A 20587-nucleotide genomic window follows, 5' to 3' on the forward strand; every position below is an offset into this window, starting at 1 on the left:
GAAAACCTGTCAGTTACAGAGCAGATTCAGGACTTAGTCAATGGCTCTCTCTGTTGTTGAAAATAGGAAGTAGCACATTCTCACAGTACACACACACTATGTCTATGGTCAGATGGATGACAACTAGTTTAGCATTTCTTTGGGCCTTGTAGGCATATGTATTGACTTGGGTGATGTGTTATCTCAAACACAAACCTTTGTGCATACATGGTTGCATAAATCTGGCTCCCAGACAGTATTGAATTGTAGGATAAATAAACCCATTGATTGCTGTACTTTCTTTCAGGCAGGTTCTTTAAGGCAGGAGATACCATTAAGTCAAACACACTAGCACACCTTGCCAACAATTGTTTACACAACAACGATGGGGACTGGGGAGGGGGCAAGGGGAAACGGGTTTTACTGAAGGGGGAGTCCTCACTACGCGGAGTTCCTGCCAGATGCGTCAGAGTAGGCGTGTCTACTAAAACACCTACATTGGGTTATAAACGCAGTGCAACAACTAATACTGACTTTCAGGCTAGCCAGGGACGAAAAGTGGTGGATCCACGCGCCCTTAAACGCAATAAAACGAGTTTTAACTAATTTAAATACTAAAAGTAAATACATTTTTTTTAAATGTCGTACAATAAAGTAGTACCAGCTCTAGTCAAGTCAAGTTCCGACAACATCAAGAGAATATACTTGTCTCACGGGAGATTTCGCTCCACGGTCGCATCCACGCAACGTGATGAGGTTGAAGGAGGGAAAGAGAAGAAAGTTGATGAGTGCACTGTGGGGAAAGCTGTTCAAGCGGACCTCATCATCCAGTCAAAAAATACTACCGAAGCTCAAACACAGAAGATCGAAATCGACTTTGACAATACTCATGAAGCTTACAAAAGTAAAGATAACATTGAGCTGCTTAGAAGTCTGTTGGTCTTCAAGCTTTGCACATTCGACTTCCTCGTTGACAAGAACAAGGAGGTAGAGACATTATTTTGATTGTTTTTGCTACATTCCTTTGATTAGTTTTTACAGGTGTGGTTAGTAGGCTAACTCATATATCAGATAACTTCATGGACATTTCTGACGGTTAAAAGGGCCATTATTCAACATGCTTGCAGAAGAACAGCTTACATTAATTTTACAGCCTAACATTTCCAGGTGCACAAGTAGTTTAGGCCTATTATCATTAGCCTGGCTGACTGTCTGCACAGCTGTGACTGAGGCAGGTGTTAAAGAAAACTCTCTTATCATACCATCTTGTGACTGAAATGAAAGTCGAAGGTGGTGGTTTTCACAGATCAGCTCCTGGGGGGGGGATCAAATTAAAAGGAACACTACTCTTACTGGCGAGTTGTTGGTCTAACTCAGTTGATTATTTGCTCTGTCCATAGTTGATGGACCTTAGCAAGAAGGTATTTGGCCAGCGGTTGTTTGAGAGGCTGATGAAGATGACGTTCTATGGACAGTTTGTGGCCGGGGAGGACCACAACTCAATCAAGCCTCTGATCCATAAGAACCAGGCCTTCGGCGTGGGGTCAGTCCTGGATTACAGTGTGGAGGAAGACCTGACCCAGGAGGCGGCAGTGAAGAAGGAGATGGAGTAAGTAGTCTGCCACCCTAGTCTGCTGTAGTAGTCTGTATCTCATTTGTCACAACCCCAGCTGAAGTAACACTAATCTAGGATATAGAACTCTTGCAGTATCCACACTACAAAAACAAGCTTTCACATTTTCTAGATTCATAACTTATTATGAATCATTGATTATTTGTAGCAATGTGATATAGCGTGAGATGCCTATACTTTTACCTCAGTAGTCACTATGTAAACATTTTCTGCAATTGACCTATGGCAAAAGGCTACAGTCAAAATAATACTAGGTGATCCAATAATATTGTGGAACAAGCCATATGATCAGTTCCATATGTTGTACTTTTCTCAGACATAGCAGGGAGAGCCTACAATCTATCTCTCCTATCAAACACCCTCTCTCCCTCTAAAACACACAGGCCTACTCATGTTTCATATTCATAAAAACCTGTGTTTACAACTTCTCAGCATAAAACATGCCCATCCCATTTTTCATGGTCTCAAATGGATTGTAAACAGTGCATCACTTTCAGCATCTGACATTTCCCAGTACTACCCGGCCACCATTGGTTAGTTTAGACATACCCCTCGAGGCTCTCTCCTGATTTGTTAGCTGAAGAAGCATGTTTATTCCAGTCCCTTTGAGAATGCAGTCACATGCGGTGGATTGAGACAAGCCAGCCCTGTTGTTACTTGATGCACCCGTTCAAAAGAGGCCCAGGGCGTGTTATGGTTTCATGTGTTTTGAAAAACAGCCTTCCCTTGTTTGGTTAGGGATTTTCTTATAGCCTGACTATGCACACATTCAAGCTGAATTAATAGGCGGAATAATAAAGAGGGTGGGGTGGTAGATGGGAATGATAGTGAAAAGGTTAGTGACAGCATTAAAGACCAACTTGGTAACAGTCTGACCCTACCTAATTTCTGTGGAACTCTCCACACCAGACTAATTAGGACTTTTGAAGCCAGTCTACATTGGTGGAGTAACACAACATCCTGTTCTCTCTTGTTGATAATTGGATGTACCAGAGAGGAAGAGGACTCATTGTGAATTAATCATTGTGAGAGTGTACCAGAGTTGTAATCAACCTTTTATTTTTTCATCAAGGTTAGCAAAGTACATGCTTTAAATTAGTTTCTGAAGTCTATTACTTTCAAACTTCCAGACTCAACTAATTGATTTTAAAACTTTCATGCAAATTGTGCAGTTAGCCTGTGCAAGTATTTACCCCTTGATAACATTAAGCCATGGCAATCACTGAAACAACCAACAGCACGGAAAGATGCCAGCAGCATACCACCCTGCATCTCACTGCTAGCTTGCCTCTGAAGCTAAGCAGGGTTGATCATGGTCAGTCCCTGGACGGGAGACCAGATGCTGCTTGAGGTGGTGTTGTAGGGCCATCAGAAGGCACTCTTTTCTCTGGTCTAAAAAAATATGCCATTGCCCCAGGGCTGTGATTGGGGACATTGCCCGGTGTAGGGTTCTGTTTTAAACAGGTGCCCTGGCTCTCTGTGGTCACTGAAGATCCCATTGCGCTTGTTGTGAGCGTAGGGGTCTTAGCCACGATGTCCTTCCCAATCTGGCCCTCCAACCATCATGGCCAGCTAATCATCCTCAGCTTTTAATTGGTCATTCATCCCCCCTCCTCTCCCATGTAACTATTTCCCAGGTTGTTGCTGTAAATGAGAATGTGTTCTCAGTCAACTTAACTGGTAAAATAAAGGTCATTTAAAAAATACAGAAATGTACTAATGAGACAACAATTTCCTTCATGTTATTCAAGCCTGTGTATTAGGTTCGGTTCTGGACTGGATCTTTCTAGATTAACCTAGGCTACTGTATGTGGGATGCACTGAGGTTTTGAAATAGTCAACAGTCTCAGTGATCAGAAGTCCACGACGGGACAAGAGATCAACAAGCAGGACATTTGCACTTCTACATAATGTGAACACCCTCCCCCCAATCCCGCTGTCGTGCGTACCATATATATATAGTACACTCAACATACTGGCACACACTCTGTGGTTGTGAAACGCAGAGCTGGAACTGATTTTAACAGCTTCTGGGGGGGCTGCTGCCACAAATTGTGATAATTTCTTAAATCATGGTCATGATTTATAGAAATTATGAGTCATAATCCAGTTCATTACTGGGACCCCATTTTCCTCCCCATCTACTTACTTCAAAATGATTTCCAATGTCTTATTTGGTACTAAACACCTGAACTATTGAAATAAGTATCTCTCAATTGTTGTCATGTTATTTCGGTGTCCTCTCTTTCAGTGCCTGTGTGTCTGAAGCTGAGAAAGAAAGTCCAGGTGTGTATTTGTAGACTGAAATGGATTAACAATTCAAAATGTGTTTTCAGTTTGATTTACAATTCATTTATATGGTTATGATTGTGAGATTTGTTGTAATTGATTGGTTATTTATGCACTTAATAATTTATTGCAGTGCCAGTTACAGCATTCTTTGTAACGCAGGAATATGACCACAGTAATGTTACTTTATATACATGTTTCATTACTGCTGTATCAGGCCATCTGGTTGGTGGAGGTGGGGGATGGAACCCCTTTCACACGGGGCACATAACCGTGCGTGGTTAAGCAGTGGGGGCGTCTTGCCAAAATGTCTGTCGGTTCAGAAATGTGAATGCTAACTTTCTGGGTCTATGCCAGTGGTCATTTAAGGGTTAATATCGAGCCTCTTGCATGATGTTTGTTACATGAGATTGCATGGGTGAGGGAGCAGGTTTGATCTGGATTTAGTCTAGAGGGGTTAATGAGAGCAAGTATGTAGGGTTGGTCGGTATCCAGATTTTCATACTCCTGCTGTTTTTGTAACATACCGGATATTACAGTATTACTTAATGTGATCACCAGGGGCAGGTGTGTGTGAGTGTGTGTACCAGTCAGAAGTTTGGAAACACCTACTCATTCCAGGGATTTTCTTTATTTGTACTGTTTTCTACATTGTAGAATAATAGGAAAGACATCAAAACTATGAAATAACACAGATGGAATCATGTAGTCACCAAAAAAGTGTTAAACAAATTAAAATATATTTTATATTTGAGGTTCTTCAAAGTAGCCACCCTTTACCTTGATGACAGCGTTGCACACTCTTGGCCTTCTCTCAACCAGCTTCATGAGGTAGTCACCTGGAATGCATTTCGATTAACAGGTGTGCCTTGTTAAAAAGTTAATTTGTGGAATTTCTTTCCTTAATGCATTTGAGCCAATCAATTGTGTTGTGACAAGGTAGGGGTATTCAGAATATAGCCCTATTTGGTAAAAGACCAAATCCATATTATGAAAGAACAGCTCAAATAAGCAAAGAGAAATGACAGTCCATCATTACTTTAAGATGTGAAGGTCAGTCAATCTGGACACTACCACAGCATTCTGCAGCTATACGCCATCCCATCAGGTTTGCACTTAGTGGGACTATCATTTGTTTTTCAACAGGACAATGACCCAAAACACATTCCCAGGTTGTGTAAGGGCTACTTGACTATGGAGAGCGATCGAGTGCTGCATCAGATGACATGGCCTCCACAATCACCCAACCGCAAACCAATTGAGATGGTTTGGGATGATTTGGACCCTAGAGTGAAGGAAATGCAGCCCAACAAGTCCTCAGCATATGTGGGAACTCCTTCAAGACAGTTGGAAAACATTCCTTGGGAGGCTGGTTGAGTGAATCCGAAGGGTGGCTACTTTGAAAACACTTTTTTTGTTTACTACATGATTTCATATGTGTTATTTCATAGTTTTGATGACTTCACTATTATTCTACAATGTAGAAAATAGTAAAAATTAAGAAAAACCCTGGAATGAGTATGTGTGTCCAAACTTTTAACTTGTACTGTGTGTATGTGTGTATATATATATCTCACACACACTGTGCAAACAAACTGTTAAGAAAACCTGCTCTTCCATGACAGACTGACCAGGTGAAAGCTATGATCTGGGGGTATTTCGAAATCCCCGGTATGCGGTATAAACGGTATATCGTCCATGCCTACAGATATGCATGTTAAGTTAAAGAGCAGCTGAATCCCTGGTTCACGTCATGTGTTGGGGCTCTGGATATTTACATAACCCTCTCCCACATATATGTTTTCTGAGCATGGGACTAGGTATCTAGAGATCTTTTTTCTTTTACTTATTTTTATATACAGTATCTTATAACATGGTGTGTGCTGCATCAGATGACCTGGCCTCCACAATCACCTGACCTCAACCCAATTGAGATGCTTTGGGAATGCCAAGAGTGTGCAATGCTGTCATCAAGGCAAAGGGTGGCTACGTAAACAAATAGAAAAATAAAACAAATATTTAACACTTTTTTGGTTACTACATGATTCCTTATGTGTTATTTCATAGATGCTAATATATTTGGTACACGTTGAATAATTCTGCTGTCACAATTTTTTATTTGATGAAAAACAGATCTCCAGGTATCTATGCCAATTTATATCTAGATTGTTTGTTTAGGTGATGGTGGGGATGGTCATTCCTTTGGAAAGTCTTCTCTTGTCTTTCCCTCCCAGTGTTCTGTGTGTGTATACTCAAGTCTAGAGGAAAGTCTTGTTACATTAGACAACATTATGTCTCATGTTGTTTTCTGACTTTAGGCGTTGACCACCGTGAGATGAAGTACAAGGCCCACCGTCAGTTTGGGGACCGTCGTGAGGGCGTGGTCAGTGCCAGGACATACTTCTATGCTGATGAGGCCAAGTGTGACAACCAGATGGAGACCTTCCTGAACTGCATAAAAGCCTCAGGTGAGAACACAATCAAATGCAGTGAGTTCAATTAATTGAGTCAAAAAATATTTTTTATGCAGATGTTATATTATGCTTAGTATGATTATTATTATGTATTTATCAATCATGTTATTTCTGCACTAAATGTTATGTTGTATCTCTGACTCTTAGGGGGGGCCTCTGTAGATGGATTTTCTGCCATTAAGATGACTGCCCTGGGCCGTCCACAGTTCCTGGTGAGTTAGACACCCTCTGCCTGTTAGACTCTCTTTTAGCCCTTGATTTAACATTGGCAGTGATCATGACAGAGTGCAGCTTTTTTTTGTTTGTTGGTGTTATGACCTGTTTCCTCCCCTCTCCAGCTCCAGTTCTCAGAGGTGCTGGTGAAATGGAGGAGGTTCTTCAACCTGCTGGCAGCACAGCAGGGGAAGTCTGGCATGGATGCACTGGAGCAGAAACTGGAACTGGAACAGCTGAAGGTGCGTGTCACCTAGAGCAACACTCAAAGTGGAGATGTGACTGAGTTCAAGCAGTTTCCCAGCTAAAAATCACCCAAACCGGCTCTCTGCTACTAAGACGACTCCCTAGATCTAACATACTTCATATCTGTGAGATCCTTATGGTTCCTTTGAGACAAAAACACCTGTGAAAACACCATACCAAAATGATGAAACATTGTTTTTCCTCCTACTAATTTCCTTGATCTATCTATAATGTTTCATCATTAATAGTTATTGATGTTCATTAATAAAATGAAATCCTATTTTGGTATTATATTAGGATCCCTGTTTATCTGTTGCGCAAGCAGCAGCTACTCTTCCTGGGGTTCACACAAAACATGATCCATGGCATAATACAGAATATTAAAAGACAAAAACAGCTCAAGGACAGAACTACATATTGTACATTTTTAAACGGCACACACGCCCTACATATCAATACATACAAAATGTCTAGGTCTAATTGGGGAGAGGCGTTGTGCTGTTAGGTGGTGCTTGATCCATTTTTTTCAACCAGGTTTGCTGTTCATTGGAGCATAAATGGGAGTTTCATGCAATAATGGCTCTATACTTCTGTTTGCTACAGGAGAGTTTGACTCAGCTGGGGGTTGGAAATAAAGATGACATTGAGAACTGGTTTACTGGAGAGAAACTGGGCCTATCAGGGTAAGAGCTGAACCTGAAATGCATCATGAGCACACAAACAATCAACTATTCAATAGATAGTATGTGCATACAGGACTGAATTTGACTTTGAATATGTCATTTACATCATGTCCCCCAGAACGATTGACCTTCTGGACTGGAACAGCTTGATTAATGACAGAACATCGATCTCGAACCTGCTCGTCATTCCCAATGTTGAGGCGAGCTAGCCACATATTACACATGCATTCGCACACACATAAATTGACATATCCTTGTCATATTTAACATACAGGCATAGTACTGTAGGATATCTACCTGAATGTGTTTGTACACAGAAACTTATGAAGTGTAGTATGAACCTACACAAATCGATCCATCCATGCAGTGTACATACAGTATATGCATACATACATGCATTTTGTAGTTTAGGTCAGGGTTGACTCTAAATGAAATGTGTCTTCTGATTTTCTAGACTGGTCAGCTGGAGCCTCTGTTGAGGAAGTTCACTGTTGAAGAGGAGAAACAGATGAAGAGGATGCTGCAGAGAGTGGATGTTCTGGCCAAGGTAGGTTTTTTTTTGAGTGAAACATAGGCACTGTTAACTAGCATGGCTTTAAAATTGAACAACAGTATATTAACCCAGCTACTCACATTCATTTTTATTAAACATTTTTATTTCACCTTTATTTAACCAGGTAGGCCAGTTGAGAACAAGTTGTCATTTACAACTGCAACCTGGCCAAGATAAAGCAAAGCAGTGTGACAAGAAACAACAGTTATACATGGGATAAACAAAAGTACAGTCAATAACACAATAGAAAAATCTATATACAGTGTGTGCAAATGGAGTAAGGAGGTAAGGCAATAAATAGGCCATAGTAGCGAAGTAATTACAATTTAGCAAATTAACACTGGAGTGATAGATGTGCAGATGATGATGATGTGAAAGTAGAAATACTGGTGTGCAAAAATAAATAAAAACAATATTGTGATGAGGTAGGTGGTTGGATGGGCTATTTACAGATGGGCTGTGTACAGCTGCATCGATTTGGTAAGCTGCTCAGATAGCTGATGCTTAAAGTTAGTGAGGGAGATATGTCTCCAACTTCAGCAATTTTTGCAATTGGTTCCAGTCATTGGCAGCAGAGAACTGGAAGGAAAGGCGGCCAGAGGAAATGTTGGCTTTGGGGGTGACCAGTGAGATATACCTGCTGGAGCTTGTGCTATGGGTGGGTGTTGCTATGGTGACCAGTGAGCTGAGATAAGGCGACACTTTACCCAGCAAAGACTTATAGATGACCTGGAGCCAGTGGGTTTGGCGACGAAAATGTAGCGAGGGCCAGCCAACGGGAGCATACAGGTCGCAGTGGTGGGTGGTATGTGGGGCTTTGGTGACAAAACAGATGGCACTGTGATAGACTGCATCCAATGTGCTGAGTAGAGTGTTGGAGGCTATTTTGTAAATGACATCTCCGAAGTCGAGGAATCGGCAAAATAGTCTGTTTTACGAGGATATGTTTGGCAGCATGAGTGATGGAGGCTTTGTTGTGAAATAGGAAGTCGATTCTAGATTTAATTTTGGATTGGAGATGTTTAATATGACTCTGGAAGGAGAGTTTACAGTCTAGCCACACACCTAGGTATTTACAGTCTAGCCACACACCTAGGTATTTACAGTCTAGCCACACACCTAGGTATTTACAGTCTAACCAGACACCTAGGTATTTACAGTCTAACCAGACACCTAGGTATTTACAGTCTAGCCAGACACCTAGGTATTTACAGTCTAGCCAGACACCTAGGTATTTACAGTCTAGCCAGACACCTCTAGGTATTTACAGTCTAGCCAGACACCTCTAGGTATTTACAGTCTAGCCAGACACCTCTAGGTATTTACAGTCTAGCCAGACACCCCTAGGTATTTACAGTCTAGCCAGACACCTCTAGGTATTTACAGTCTAGCCAGACACCTCTAGGTATTTACAGTCTAGCCAGACACCTAGGTGTTTCTAGTTGTTCACAAATTCATATTCTAATTGAACCATGGGATATAGTATATATCAGATTTGACAAGACTTTTCTCTTACTCTCATCCCTGCCTCAGTGAGCAGGCCATACAGGAGTTTATTGGAAATAAACCTTTTGGCAATACTTTTGTTTATTCTTATAACAAATGTTCTGATTTACTTCAGCAGTGTGTCATCATTTTTGGGAAAGGTTGTGTTTGAATTATAGTTGCACTGCTCCAACAGGACCAAGAGTCTACTATGACGTGTTGTATCCAAAGTCTGTTTGCTCTTAAGTGAGTCCCTATTGATACAAGTAATACCTTTGAGATTGCATTAGTATGGCTGGACTACATGGCAACACAAGATGGCCAAAGACTTCAATATGCTACGACTATGACTGTGATATGTGTTGCCTCACCTAGCTATCTTAAGATGAATGCAGTAATTGTAAGTGGCTCTGGAAAGCACAGTCTGCTAAAAGACTAAAATGTCAAATGTAACATGCTCTGAAATAGAAGGCTTAGACTCATACATTTCTATAGCCTAGGTAGGAGCAAGATCACTGAAGGGTTTCAGATAATCAACAACATTTTCTGCTCACTTTTCTGGAGCTGACCAGGAGTTGATGCTAACTGACAGAAGTTAACAAAAAGTTTTTGTCCTTCCCTCTATCCCAGCATGCGGTGGAGAACGGGGTGAGGCTGATGGTGGATGCTGAGCAGACGTACTTCCAGCCGGCCATCAGCAGACTGACCCTGGAGATGCAGAGGATCTTCAACAGAGAGAAGCCCATCATCTTCAACACCTACCAGTGCTATCTTAAGGTGAGGCCGTCCGTATTATCTTCCAAGAAAACTCTCCTCGGTTATCGTCACAGCCGTGTATATCCTCCCGCAAGCGGATACCAAGACAGCCATCAAGGAACTTCACTGGACTCTATGTAAACTGGAAACCATATATCCTGAGGCTGCATTTATTGTAGATGGGGATTTTAACAAAGCTAATCTGAGAACAAGGCTACCTAAATTCTATCAGCATATCGATTGCAGGGTAGCCTTCAGACAATAACATTGACGTATACGCTGTATAGGAGATGTTGTACCCACTGTGACTACTAAAACCTTCCCTAACCAGAAACTGTGGATTGATGGCAGCATTCGCGCAAAACTGAAAGCTCTTATGACTGCATTTAATCATGGCAAGGTGACTGGAAACATGACCGAATACAAAGTGTAGTTATTCCCTCCGTAAAGCAATCAAAGAAGCAAAGCGTCAGTATAGAGACAAAGTGGAGCCGCAATTCAACGGCTCAAACACGAGACGTATGTGACAGGGTTGACAGACAATCAATCAAACCAGCCCCATCTTTGACATCGACATCTTGATCTCAAACAAATTAAACAACTTCTTTGCGCGCATTGATGACAATACAGTGCCACTGACATGGCCCGCTAACAAAGACTGTGGGCTCTGCTTCTCCCTGGCTGATGTGAATAAAACATTTAAACGTGTTAACCCTAGCAGGGCTGCCGTCCCAGACCGCATCCCTAGCCGCGTCCTCAGAGCATGCGCAGACCAGCTGGCTGTTGTGTTTACGGACATATTCAATCAATCCCTATCCCAGTCTGTTCCCAAGAAAGCTAAGGTAACTGAACTAAATGACTATCGCCCCGTAGCACTCATTTCTGTCATCATGAAGTGCTTCGAGAGACTAGTCAAGGATCATGTCACCGCCACCCTACCTGACTCCCTAGACCCACTCCAGTTTGCTTACCGCCCCAATGGGTCCACAGACGATGCAATCGCCATCACACTGCACACTACCCTATCCCGTCTAGACAAGAGGAATACCTATGTAAGAATGCTGTTCATTGACTACAGCTCAGCATTCAGCAACATAGTACCCTCCAAACTCATCATTAAGATTGAGACCCTGAGTCTCGACCTCGTTCTGTGCAACTGGGTCCTGGACTTCCTGACGGGCTGCCCCCAGGTGGTGAGGGTAGTCCACTTCGCTGATCCTCAACACTGGGGCCTGACAGGGGTGCGTGCTCAGCCCCCTCCTGTACTCCCTGTTCACCCATGACCATGGGGCCATGCATTCCTCCAAATCAATGATCAAGTTTGCAGACGACACTACAGTGGTAGGCTTGATTACCAACAACGAAGAAACCCGCCTACAGGGAGGAGGTGAGGACCCTTGGAGTGTGGTGTCAGGAAAATAACCTCTCACTCAATGTCAGCAAAACAAAAGTCATGATCGTGGACTTCGGGAAACCGCCAAGGGAGCACCCCCATATCCACATTGACGGAAAAGCATGGGAGAAGGTGGAAAATGTTAAGTTCCTCTGTGTACATATCACCGACAAAATGAAATGGTCCTTGCACACAGATAGTGTGGTAAAGGAGGGGCAATAGCCGCCTCTTCAACCTCAGGAGGCTGAAAAAAATGTCACCTAAAACCCTTACTAACTTTTACAGGTGCACAATTGAGAGCACCCTGTCTGACTGTATCACCGCCTGGTACGGCAATTGCACCGCCCACAACCGCAGGGCTCTCCCAATGGTGGTGCGGTCTGCACAATGCATCACTGGGTGCAAACTACTTTTCCTCCAGGACACCTACAACACCCAAATTCACAGGAAGGCAAAAATGATCATAAAAGACAATAACCAGAGAGGCGGCTGCCTACCTGCCTACCTACTTGGGGCGGCAGGGTAGCCTAGTGGTTAGAGCGTTGGACTAGTAACCGAAAGGATGCAAGTTCGAATCCCTGAGCTGACAAGGTACAAATCTGTTGTTCTGCCCCTGAACAGGCAGTTAACCCACTGTTCCTAGGCCGTCATTCAAAATAAGAATTTGTTCTTAACTGACTTGCCTAGTAAAATTAAAACTTAAATTAAACCTACAGAATTGATATCATTGGCCACTTTAATAAATGGAACACTAGTCACTTAATAATGCCACTTTAAGAATATTTACATATCTCACATTACTCATCTCAGATGTGTATCCTTCACTATCTATTGCATCTTAGTTGCTCTGTCACTGCTCATCCATATATTTTATACTTATATATTCTCATCCCATTCCTTTACTAGATTGTGTGTATTAGGATTTGTTAGATATTAAAGTATGTTGTGGAATTGTTAGATATTACCTGTTAGATACTGCTGCATTGTCGGATCTAGAAGCATAAGCATTTCTCTAGACTCGCAATAACATTTGCTAACCATGGGACTTGTTATTGGGACTACATGTACAGTCTCAGGGAGGATCCCTGGGAGGATCCCTGTTATGTATAGACTTGTCATAAACTTAGAGTGAAACAGGTTTTGTAAGCCTTCCATATTTGACTCATAAAAGCCCAACCTAGTATATAATCCATATAAACCTTCCATAGCCATGTTTGTTTTTTGACATAAACCTGAAATGAAACTATTTAAACACGATTGTGTTACTTATCAACCCTTTATAAGAGGTGTTCTGGACAGCCTGGTGCCAAAAATGTCAAGATTTGTAGTGTTAACCATAGCGTTATATAATTGTTACCCTTTACTACCTGTAAAGGAAGCCTATGACAATGTGTCTGTGGATATGGAGCTGTCCCGGCGTGAAGGTTGGTACTTTGGGGCCAAGCTGGTCCGCGGGGCCTACATGTACCAGGAGAGGAGCAGGGCGGAGGAGATCGGCTACGAAGACCCCATTAACCCAGACTATGAGGCCACCAACCGGATGTACCACAAGTAAGACCCCCTTCTGTGCTTTGGGTGACGTTTCCCCTAGGTACACTTCTAGGATCAGCTTTCCCGACCCCCCCCAATCCATTTGTGTGAAAAATGTAAAACTGACCTAAGATCATAACCATTGGTGTTATGCGTGACTTTAGTAAGTGGGTATTTTCATAGTTGAATTTGGATGCATTATGTGATGAAGTTATATCAGCTGAATGGAATAGCCAAAGTTCCTTGTCTTTCCCTGATTCTCCAAAGATGTTTAGAGTTTGTGTTGGAAGAGATCAACCACAACAGGAAGGCTAATGTCATGGTGGCGTCACACAACGAGGACACTGTCAAATTCACTCTGGAGAAGTAAGACCAGCCTCTGGGCTTTATTCAAATCAAGAGGTGGTTAGACTAGTTACTAGACTTTTTCTACAGACATTTTGCAACACAAAGCACCAAACCAGTAATAAAACCACTTCACAGAAACCAAATGTATTATATCAATGGGCATGTAGCAAGTGGTTAAAAGCGTTCGGCCAGTAGCCGAAAGGTCACTGGTTCGATTCCCCGAGTCGACTAGCTAAAAAATCTTTCTGTACCCTTGAGCAAGGCCCTTAACCCTAATTGCTTCTGTAAGCCGCTCTTGATAAGAGCGTCTGCTAAATGACTAAAATGTAAATGCATTCATCAGTGAGGTGATGTTTATTTTTGCACAGGATTATGTTTGTTTTATTTTATATTTACATTCCGTCTGTTGTCTCTCTGCAGGATGAACCAGATGGGTCTGTCACCCACTGAGAACAAGGTCTATTTTGGACAGCTGCTCGGAATGTGTGACCAGATCAGCTTCCCACTAGGTACTGTAACACCTTCAGAACTGTAGATGGGTGTTGCATAATAGTAATGGGTTTATTGGAGTTACAAGATTTATTGATTGGCATTTTGGTCAGAAATCTTGTGCGACACAAACAACCTCAGGGTCTCACTCCGTCATCAGTCACCTGATACCAAACCATAGCTGTCTTTAGTGTGTAGATCAATAGGGGTTCACACAGTTCTTATACATTTTGTTATTATATAATTTAGCTATTATTGATTTAGACAAATTAGTTTAGAGACTAACTTTTAGACAAAAATACCTTCCATTCCTGTGCATGTAATTAGGTTCCAATGTTTTTCTGTGCTTGTTTTATTTTTATTTTATTTCACCTTTATTTAACCAGGTAGGCTAGTTGAGAACAAGTTCTCATTTGCAACTGCGACCTGGCCAAGATAAAGCATAGCAGTGTGAACAGACAACACAGAGTTACACATGGAATAAACAATTAACAAGTCAATAACACAGTAGAAAAAAAAATGGGCAGTCTATATACAATGTGTGCAAAAGGCATGAGGAGGTAGGTGAATAATACAATTTTGCAGATTAACACTGGAGTGATAAGTGATCAGATGGTCATGTACAGGTAGAGATATTGGTGTGCAAAAGAGCAGAAAAATAAATAAATAAAAACAGTATAAAAACAGTATGGGAATGAGGTAGGTGAAAATGGGTGGGCTATTTTCCTATAGACTATGTACAGCTGCAGCGATCGGTTAGCTGCTCGGATAGCTGATGTTTGAAGTTGGTGAGGGAGATAAAAGTCTCCAACTTCAGCGATTTTTGCAATTCGTTCCAGTCACAGAGTACTGCAGCAGAGTACTGGAACGAAAGGCGGCCAAATGATGTGTTTGCTTTAGGGATGATCAGTGAGATACACCTGCTGGAGCGCGTGCTACGGATGGGTGTTGCCATCGTGACCAGTGAACTGAGATAAGGCGGAGCTTTACCTAGCATGGACTTGTAGATGACCTGGAGCCAGTGGGTCTGGCGACGAATATGTAGTGAGGGCCAGCCGACTAGAGCATACAAGTCGCAGTGGTGGGTGGTATAAGGTGCTTTAGTGACAAAACAGATGGCACTGTGATAGACTGCATCCAGTTTGCTGAGTAGAGTGTTGGAAGCCATTTTGTAGATGACATCGCCGAAGTCGAGGATCGGTAGGATAGTCAGTTTTACTAGGGTAAGCTTGCAGCGTGAGTGAAGGAGGCTTTGTTGCGGAATAGAAAGCCGACTCTTGATTTGATTTTCGATTGGAGATGTTTGATGTGGGTCTGGAAGGAGAGTTTGCAGTCTAGCCAGACACCTAGGTACTTATAGATGTCCACATATTCAAGGTCGGAACCATACAGGGTGGTGATGCTAGTCGGGCATGCGGGTGCAGGCAGCGATCTGTTGAAAAGCATGCATTTGGTTTTACTCGCGTTTTAAGAGCAGTTGGAGGCCACGGAAGGAGTGCTGTATGGCATTGAAGCTCGTTTGGAGGTTAGATAGCACAGTGTCCAATGACGGGCCGAAAGTATATAGAATGGTGTCATCTGCGTAGAGGTGGATCAGGGAATCGCCCGCAGCAAGAGCAACATCATTGATATATACAGAGAAAAGAGTCGGCCCGAGAATTGAACCCTGTGGCACCCCCATAGAGACTGCCAGAGGACCGGACAGCATGCCCTCCGATTTGACACACTGAACTCTGTCTGCAAAGTAATTGGTGAACCAGGCAAGGCAGTCATCCGAAAAACCGAGGCTGTTGAGTCTGCCGATAAGAATATGGTGATTGACAGACTCGAAAGCCTTGGCGAGGTCGATGAAGACGGCTGCACAGTACTGTTTTTTATCGATGGCGGTTATGATATCGTTTAGTACCTTGAGTGAAACACAATGCGAGTGGTTGTTGCTTCTCCAGTCACATAACATCTCCCACTCTCTCTGTGTCTGAGAGCAGGCCAGGCTGGATTCCCAGTGTACAAATACGTCCCCTACGGCCCAGTCAACGAGGTCATCCCCTACCTGTCTCGCCGTGCCCTGGAGAACAGGGGCTTCATGAAGGGTTCCCAGAGGGAGCGCAGCCTGTTGTGGAAGGAGCTCAAACGCAGGCTGCTCAATGGACAGATCCTCTACAAGCCTGTGTACTAACTGAGCTGACTGACTGTCTGGCACACCAGCACTCTGCCCCTGTAATACATTCCAATGTCTTAACCAAACCTGCCCTGCGCACACAATGGGGTGAAAACTAACTTCCACTTAAGTTGAATTTCCACTTAGTCCTGCTCTGATGTCAATGGGAGCCTAAAGTGAAGCATTGGCTGAAGTGGACATTAGGATTCAACCCCATGGCTTTAGAATGTACTGTAGGTAGGCTTGTCTAGTACTAAGATACTAACCTAATGCCAAAAGACTCTGACTGGCTCTGCCTTTTCATCTATTGCTGCCAAAAGTGTCCTTATTTTCTATAAGAATATATCTTATCCACTGTGGTTTAGCAGCTTATTCAGTGGCTTATTGGCCATTTTTAAAGTTGAGCTGTAGTTCTTAAGCTAGCATGGAACGTGTGTGATTTGTTATCACTGCTTAGAGAGTCATATCAATATAACTGTAGTTGTCGACAGGATTTTTCTGAATTTATTAAGGCTCCTATTTAATGTGTCCAGTGTCTTTTTGTTTCCATTCAATGTTCAGGAACGGTATGTTTTGTAAAAATGTATTTATCATCATTTATCATTGTCTTACAGACTGCTTTGGAACCCTTGTTTGTTAGCATGTAATGTTTAAAGTTGTCCTTTGTATCTATGTTTTACTGAACTGTGGATGATTGGTCATTTGTAAACACTTTGTACAGGGTTCTAGCTTTGCTGATTTTTAAAACCAATACATTCATTATTTAAATAGGAATATATAAAACCGATGTACACAAGGTTGTACAGTATGATGATATTACTGTCTTATTAAAGAAATTGAGTGGTCATGTGATAATGAACTACAATGTATTGGCCTGAACGTTACACTGTCTCCCCAAATGTCTTTTACCCTTATTGGAATGTATAGGCCACCTTCCACCAAAAGTGTGTTTTTTGATCAGTTTAATAACTTGCTTAGGGAATGTAACTTTGGGAAAGATGTCATCTTAATGGGATATTTTAACATTAATTATGACGACAAGTCTTGTAGGAAAACCCTCAAACAGATCATGAATACCTTTGACCTTACACAGCTAGTTAAAGGGCAAAACAGGGTGGCTCTAAAGCACAGATTGATTTGGTGTTCAGTAATAAACCAGAGAGTGACTAAATCATTCAATATGGTTACTGGGCTATCTGATCATAATCTGACACTTCTAGCCAGAAAGCTGTCTAAGAACAGGTTTAACCTCTCGACTGTTAGAAAGTCGGATCAACTAAGATTACCTAAGAGTGAATTAAACTATTTGAAAACGCAATTAAGGGAATTAACTGGAATGATCTCTTGTCCTAAACAGACGTGGAAGCTGATAGGTTTTTCTATCCACAATCCAGACTACAATAAATGGTTTCCTAAAGAAAATCAAATCCAAACCTGGCCAAAATAGCACTCTTCCTTGGCTAAATGGTGAAATCTGGAAATTGATGAAAGAATGAGATTGTGCTCTAAAAATAGCCCTAAGATCCAAATTAGAGCATGACAGATGTAGGTTTACCATGTTGAGAAATAAGGTGATGAATGAAATCAGACAGTCCAAGGCAAACTTTTTTATTAACATAATTGGTGAAGCAAAGGGAAATTCTAAATTGATTTGGGGGAATCTAAAAAATGTAACGGGAAAGACCATAGTACCACTGCAAAAAGACTAGAAATCATGGTGAATAACAGTCGAAATAGCAATAATTTCTACTTTATTGACTCTGTCAGGGTACTGACACAGAACCCCTCCACTGGTTTCTTGGGCTCAGTGCAAGTGAATAACGCGCAACCTGTCTTCATCAAAAGGGAGGTTTCTAAATCAAAGTTGAACAAGGTGATTAGCTCACTAAAGAACTAAAACCAAAGATGTGTTTGGGCTGGACTCTACCTTTCTTAAAACTATAAAGAGTCACTCATTGGCCCCATTACTAAGGTCACCAACACATCTATTGGTCTCGGAGTGTTTCCAAGGGTATGGAAGTCGGCCATAATAACGGCCATCTGTCAATCGGGCGACCCTGCTGACGTGAGTAACTACAGGCCCATTAGCCCATTAGTATACTACCGGTGGTGTCAAAGGTGTGTAGCAGAACAACTGATTGCCACCTCAAAAACAGCCACTTCACAATACACTCCATGCGGTTTTGCTTCAGAGCGAAACACTCCACAGAAACTGCCAACTGCTTTCTTCTGGAAAATGTGAAGTCCAAGATGGACAAAGGGGGTGTTGTTGGGGCTGTGTTTCTAGACCTAAGGAAGGAAGCAAGTTCAACTTTTCCCCCGATGCCTTGAGATGGATGATATCATACCTTGAAGGCAGGACTCAGTGAGCTGTCGCCTACTCTTAGCTATGATGTTGGCGTGCCCCAAGGGTCAATACTGGGGCCCGTCCTGTTCAGCCTGTACATTAATCATCTGCCTTCTGTCTGTACTGGGTCTGAATTTCAAATGTATGCAGATGATACAGTGATATATGTGCATGCAAAGAGCAAACAACAAGCTGCACAAGAACTCACTACTGTAATGGTCCAGGTTACAAAGTGGCTCAGTGACTCGTGTTTGCATCAGGGGAGAATCTCCAGGTGTTATCTGATTTTAAGTACCTTGGCATCATACTTGATTCCAACCTCTCTTTTAAAAAGCATGTGAAAAAGGTCATTCAGATAACCAAATTCAACCTAGCTAATTTCCAATTTATATGAAATTGTTTCACTACAGAGGTAGCAAAACTGTACTTCAAATCTATGATACTCCCCCCACTTAACATACTGCTTGACTAGTTGGGCCCAAGCTTGCTGTCCAACATTAAAACCTATTCAGTCTGTCTACAAACAGCCTCTCAAAGTGCTTGATAGGAAGCCCAATAGCCATCATCGCTGTTACATCCTCAGAAAGCATGAGCTCCTGAGTTGGGAAAATCTTGTGCAATACACCGATGCATGTCTTGTATTCAAGATCCTAAATGGCCTGGCTCCCCTCCACTCAGTATTTTTGTTAAACAGAAAACCCAAACATATGGCAGCAGATCCACAAGGTCTGCCATGAGAGGTGACTGTAGGAGGTGACTTAAGGAAAAGCACCTTAAGTAAATCCGCTTTCTCTGTGAGAGCTTCCCATGTCTGGAATACACTGCCATCAGACACACATAACTGCACCACCTATCACACTTTCACAAAATGTATGAAGACATGGCTAAAGGTCAATCAGATTCGTGAACATAATTCCTAGCTGTGTATTGCCACTTTCCATGTGTGCCACTTTCTGTGTGTGGTGTGGAAACACTGTTGCTTTTATGAAATTTGTCTTGCTGCTTTTTGTTCTATGTTGCTCTGGATGTATGCTACGTCTTGCTTGTCCTATGTTGCTCTGTCTGTATGCTATGTCTTGCTTGTCCCATGTTGCTCTGCGTGTGCTCACTGCTTAATGATTGTCTATATTGTAATTGTTTTTAATAACCTGCCCAGGGACTGCGGTTGAAAATTAGCCGGCTGGCTAAAACAAGCTGTCATAGCCATGCTGGTTAAGTGTGCCTTGAATTCTAAATAAATCACTGACAGTGTCCCCAGCAAAGCACCATCACACCTCCTCCTCCATGCTTCACGGTGGGAACCACACGTGCAGAGATCAAACGTTCATCGACTCTGCATCTCACAAAGACAGCGGTTGGAACCAAAATTCTCAAATTTGGTCTCATCAGACCAGAGGTAACTCTGGGTTTTCCTTTCCTCTCCTCATGAGAGCCAGTTTCATCATAGCACTTGATAGTTTTTCGACTGCACTTGAAGAAACATTCAAAGTTCTTGAAATTCTCTGTATTGACTGGCCTTCATGTCTTAAAGTAATGATGGACTGTCATATCTCTTTGCTTATTGAGCAAAGACTTGGTCTTTTACCAAATAGGACTATCTTCTGTATACAAGCCCTACCTTGTCACAACACAACTGATTGGCTCAAATGCATTAAGAAGGAAAGAAATTCAACAAATTAACTTTTAAGAAGGCACACCTGTTAATTTAAACGCATTCCAGGTGACTACCTCATGAAGTTGTTTGAGGGAATTCCAACAATGTGCAAAGCTGTCAAGGCAAATGGTGGCTACTTTGAAGAATCTGAAATATAAATATATTTTGATTTGTTTGAAACTTATTTTGGTTTCTACATGATTCCATGTGTCCTTTCGTGGTTTTGAAGTCTTCACTATTATTCTGTAATTTAGAAAATAGTTTTAAATTTTTTTTTAAACCTGTGAGTGAGTAGGTGTATCCAACCTGTTGACTGGTACTGTATATAAAATATATATCTTTAAAAAATATATTTTC

The 20587-nt window shown here is 42.0% G+C and overlaps 1 protein-coding gene across 2 annotated transcripts; it reads left to right on the forward strand.

Annotated features, from left to right (window-relative positions):
* Positions 1 to 472: 472 nt before the first annotated feature.
* Positions 473 to 17081, forward strand: prodha (proline dehydrogenase (oxidase) 1a). 2 transcript variants are annotated; one of them, XM_046305952.1, is made up of 15 exons: positions 473 to 966; positions 1380 to 1588; positions 3864 to 3898; positions 4035 to 4076; positions 6220 to 6369; positions 6523 to 6587; positions 6714 to 6830; positions 7438 to 7517; positions 7636 to 7717; positions 7972 to 8064; positions 10186 to 10332; positions 13080 to 13255; positions 13502 to 13600; positions 14003 to 14091; positions 16057 to 17081. In XM_046305952.1, the coding sequence occupies exons 1-15, from the start codon at positions 619 to 621 to the stop codon at positions 16245 to 16247; spliced, it is 1923 nt and encodes a 640-aa protein (XP_046161908.1). In that variant the 5' UTR covers positions 473 to 618; the 3' UTR covers positions 16248 to 17081. The 2 variants fall into 2 exon arrangements, with proteins under 2 accessions (XP_046161908.1, XP_046161909.1); XM_046305953.1 differs by lacking the exon at positions 4035 to 4076 and having other exon boundaries at positions 475 to 966.
* Positions 17082 to 20587: the final 3506 nt, after the last annotated feature.

Source organism: Oncorhynchus gorbuscha, linkage group LG16, assembly GCF_021184085.1.
Source record: "Oncorhynchus gorbuscha isolate QuinsamMale2020 ecotype Even-year linkage group LG16, OgorEven_v1.0, whole genome shotgun sequence".
Classification (NCBI taxonomy): domain Eukaryota; kingdom Metazoa; phylum Chordata; class Actinopteri; order Salmoniformes; family Salmonidae; genus Oncorhynchus; species Oncorhynchus gorbuscha.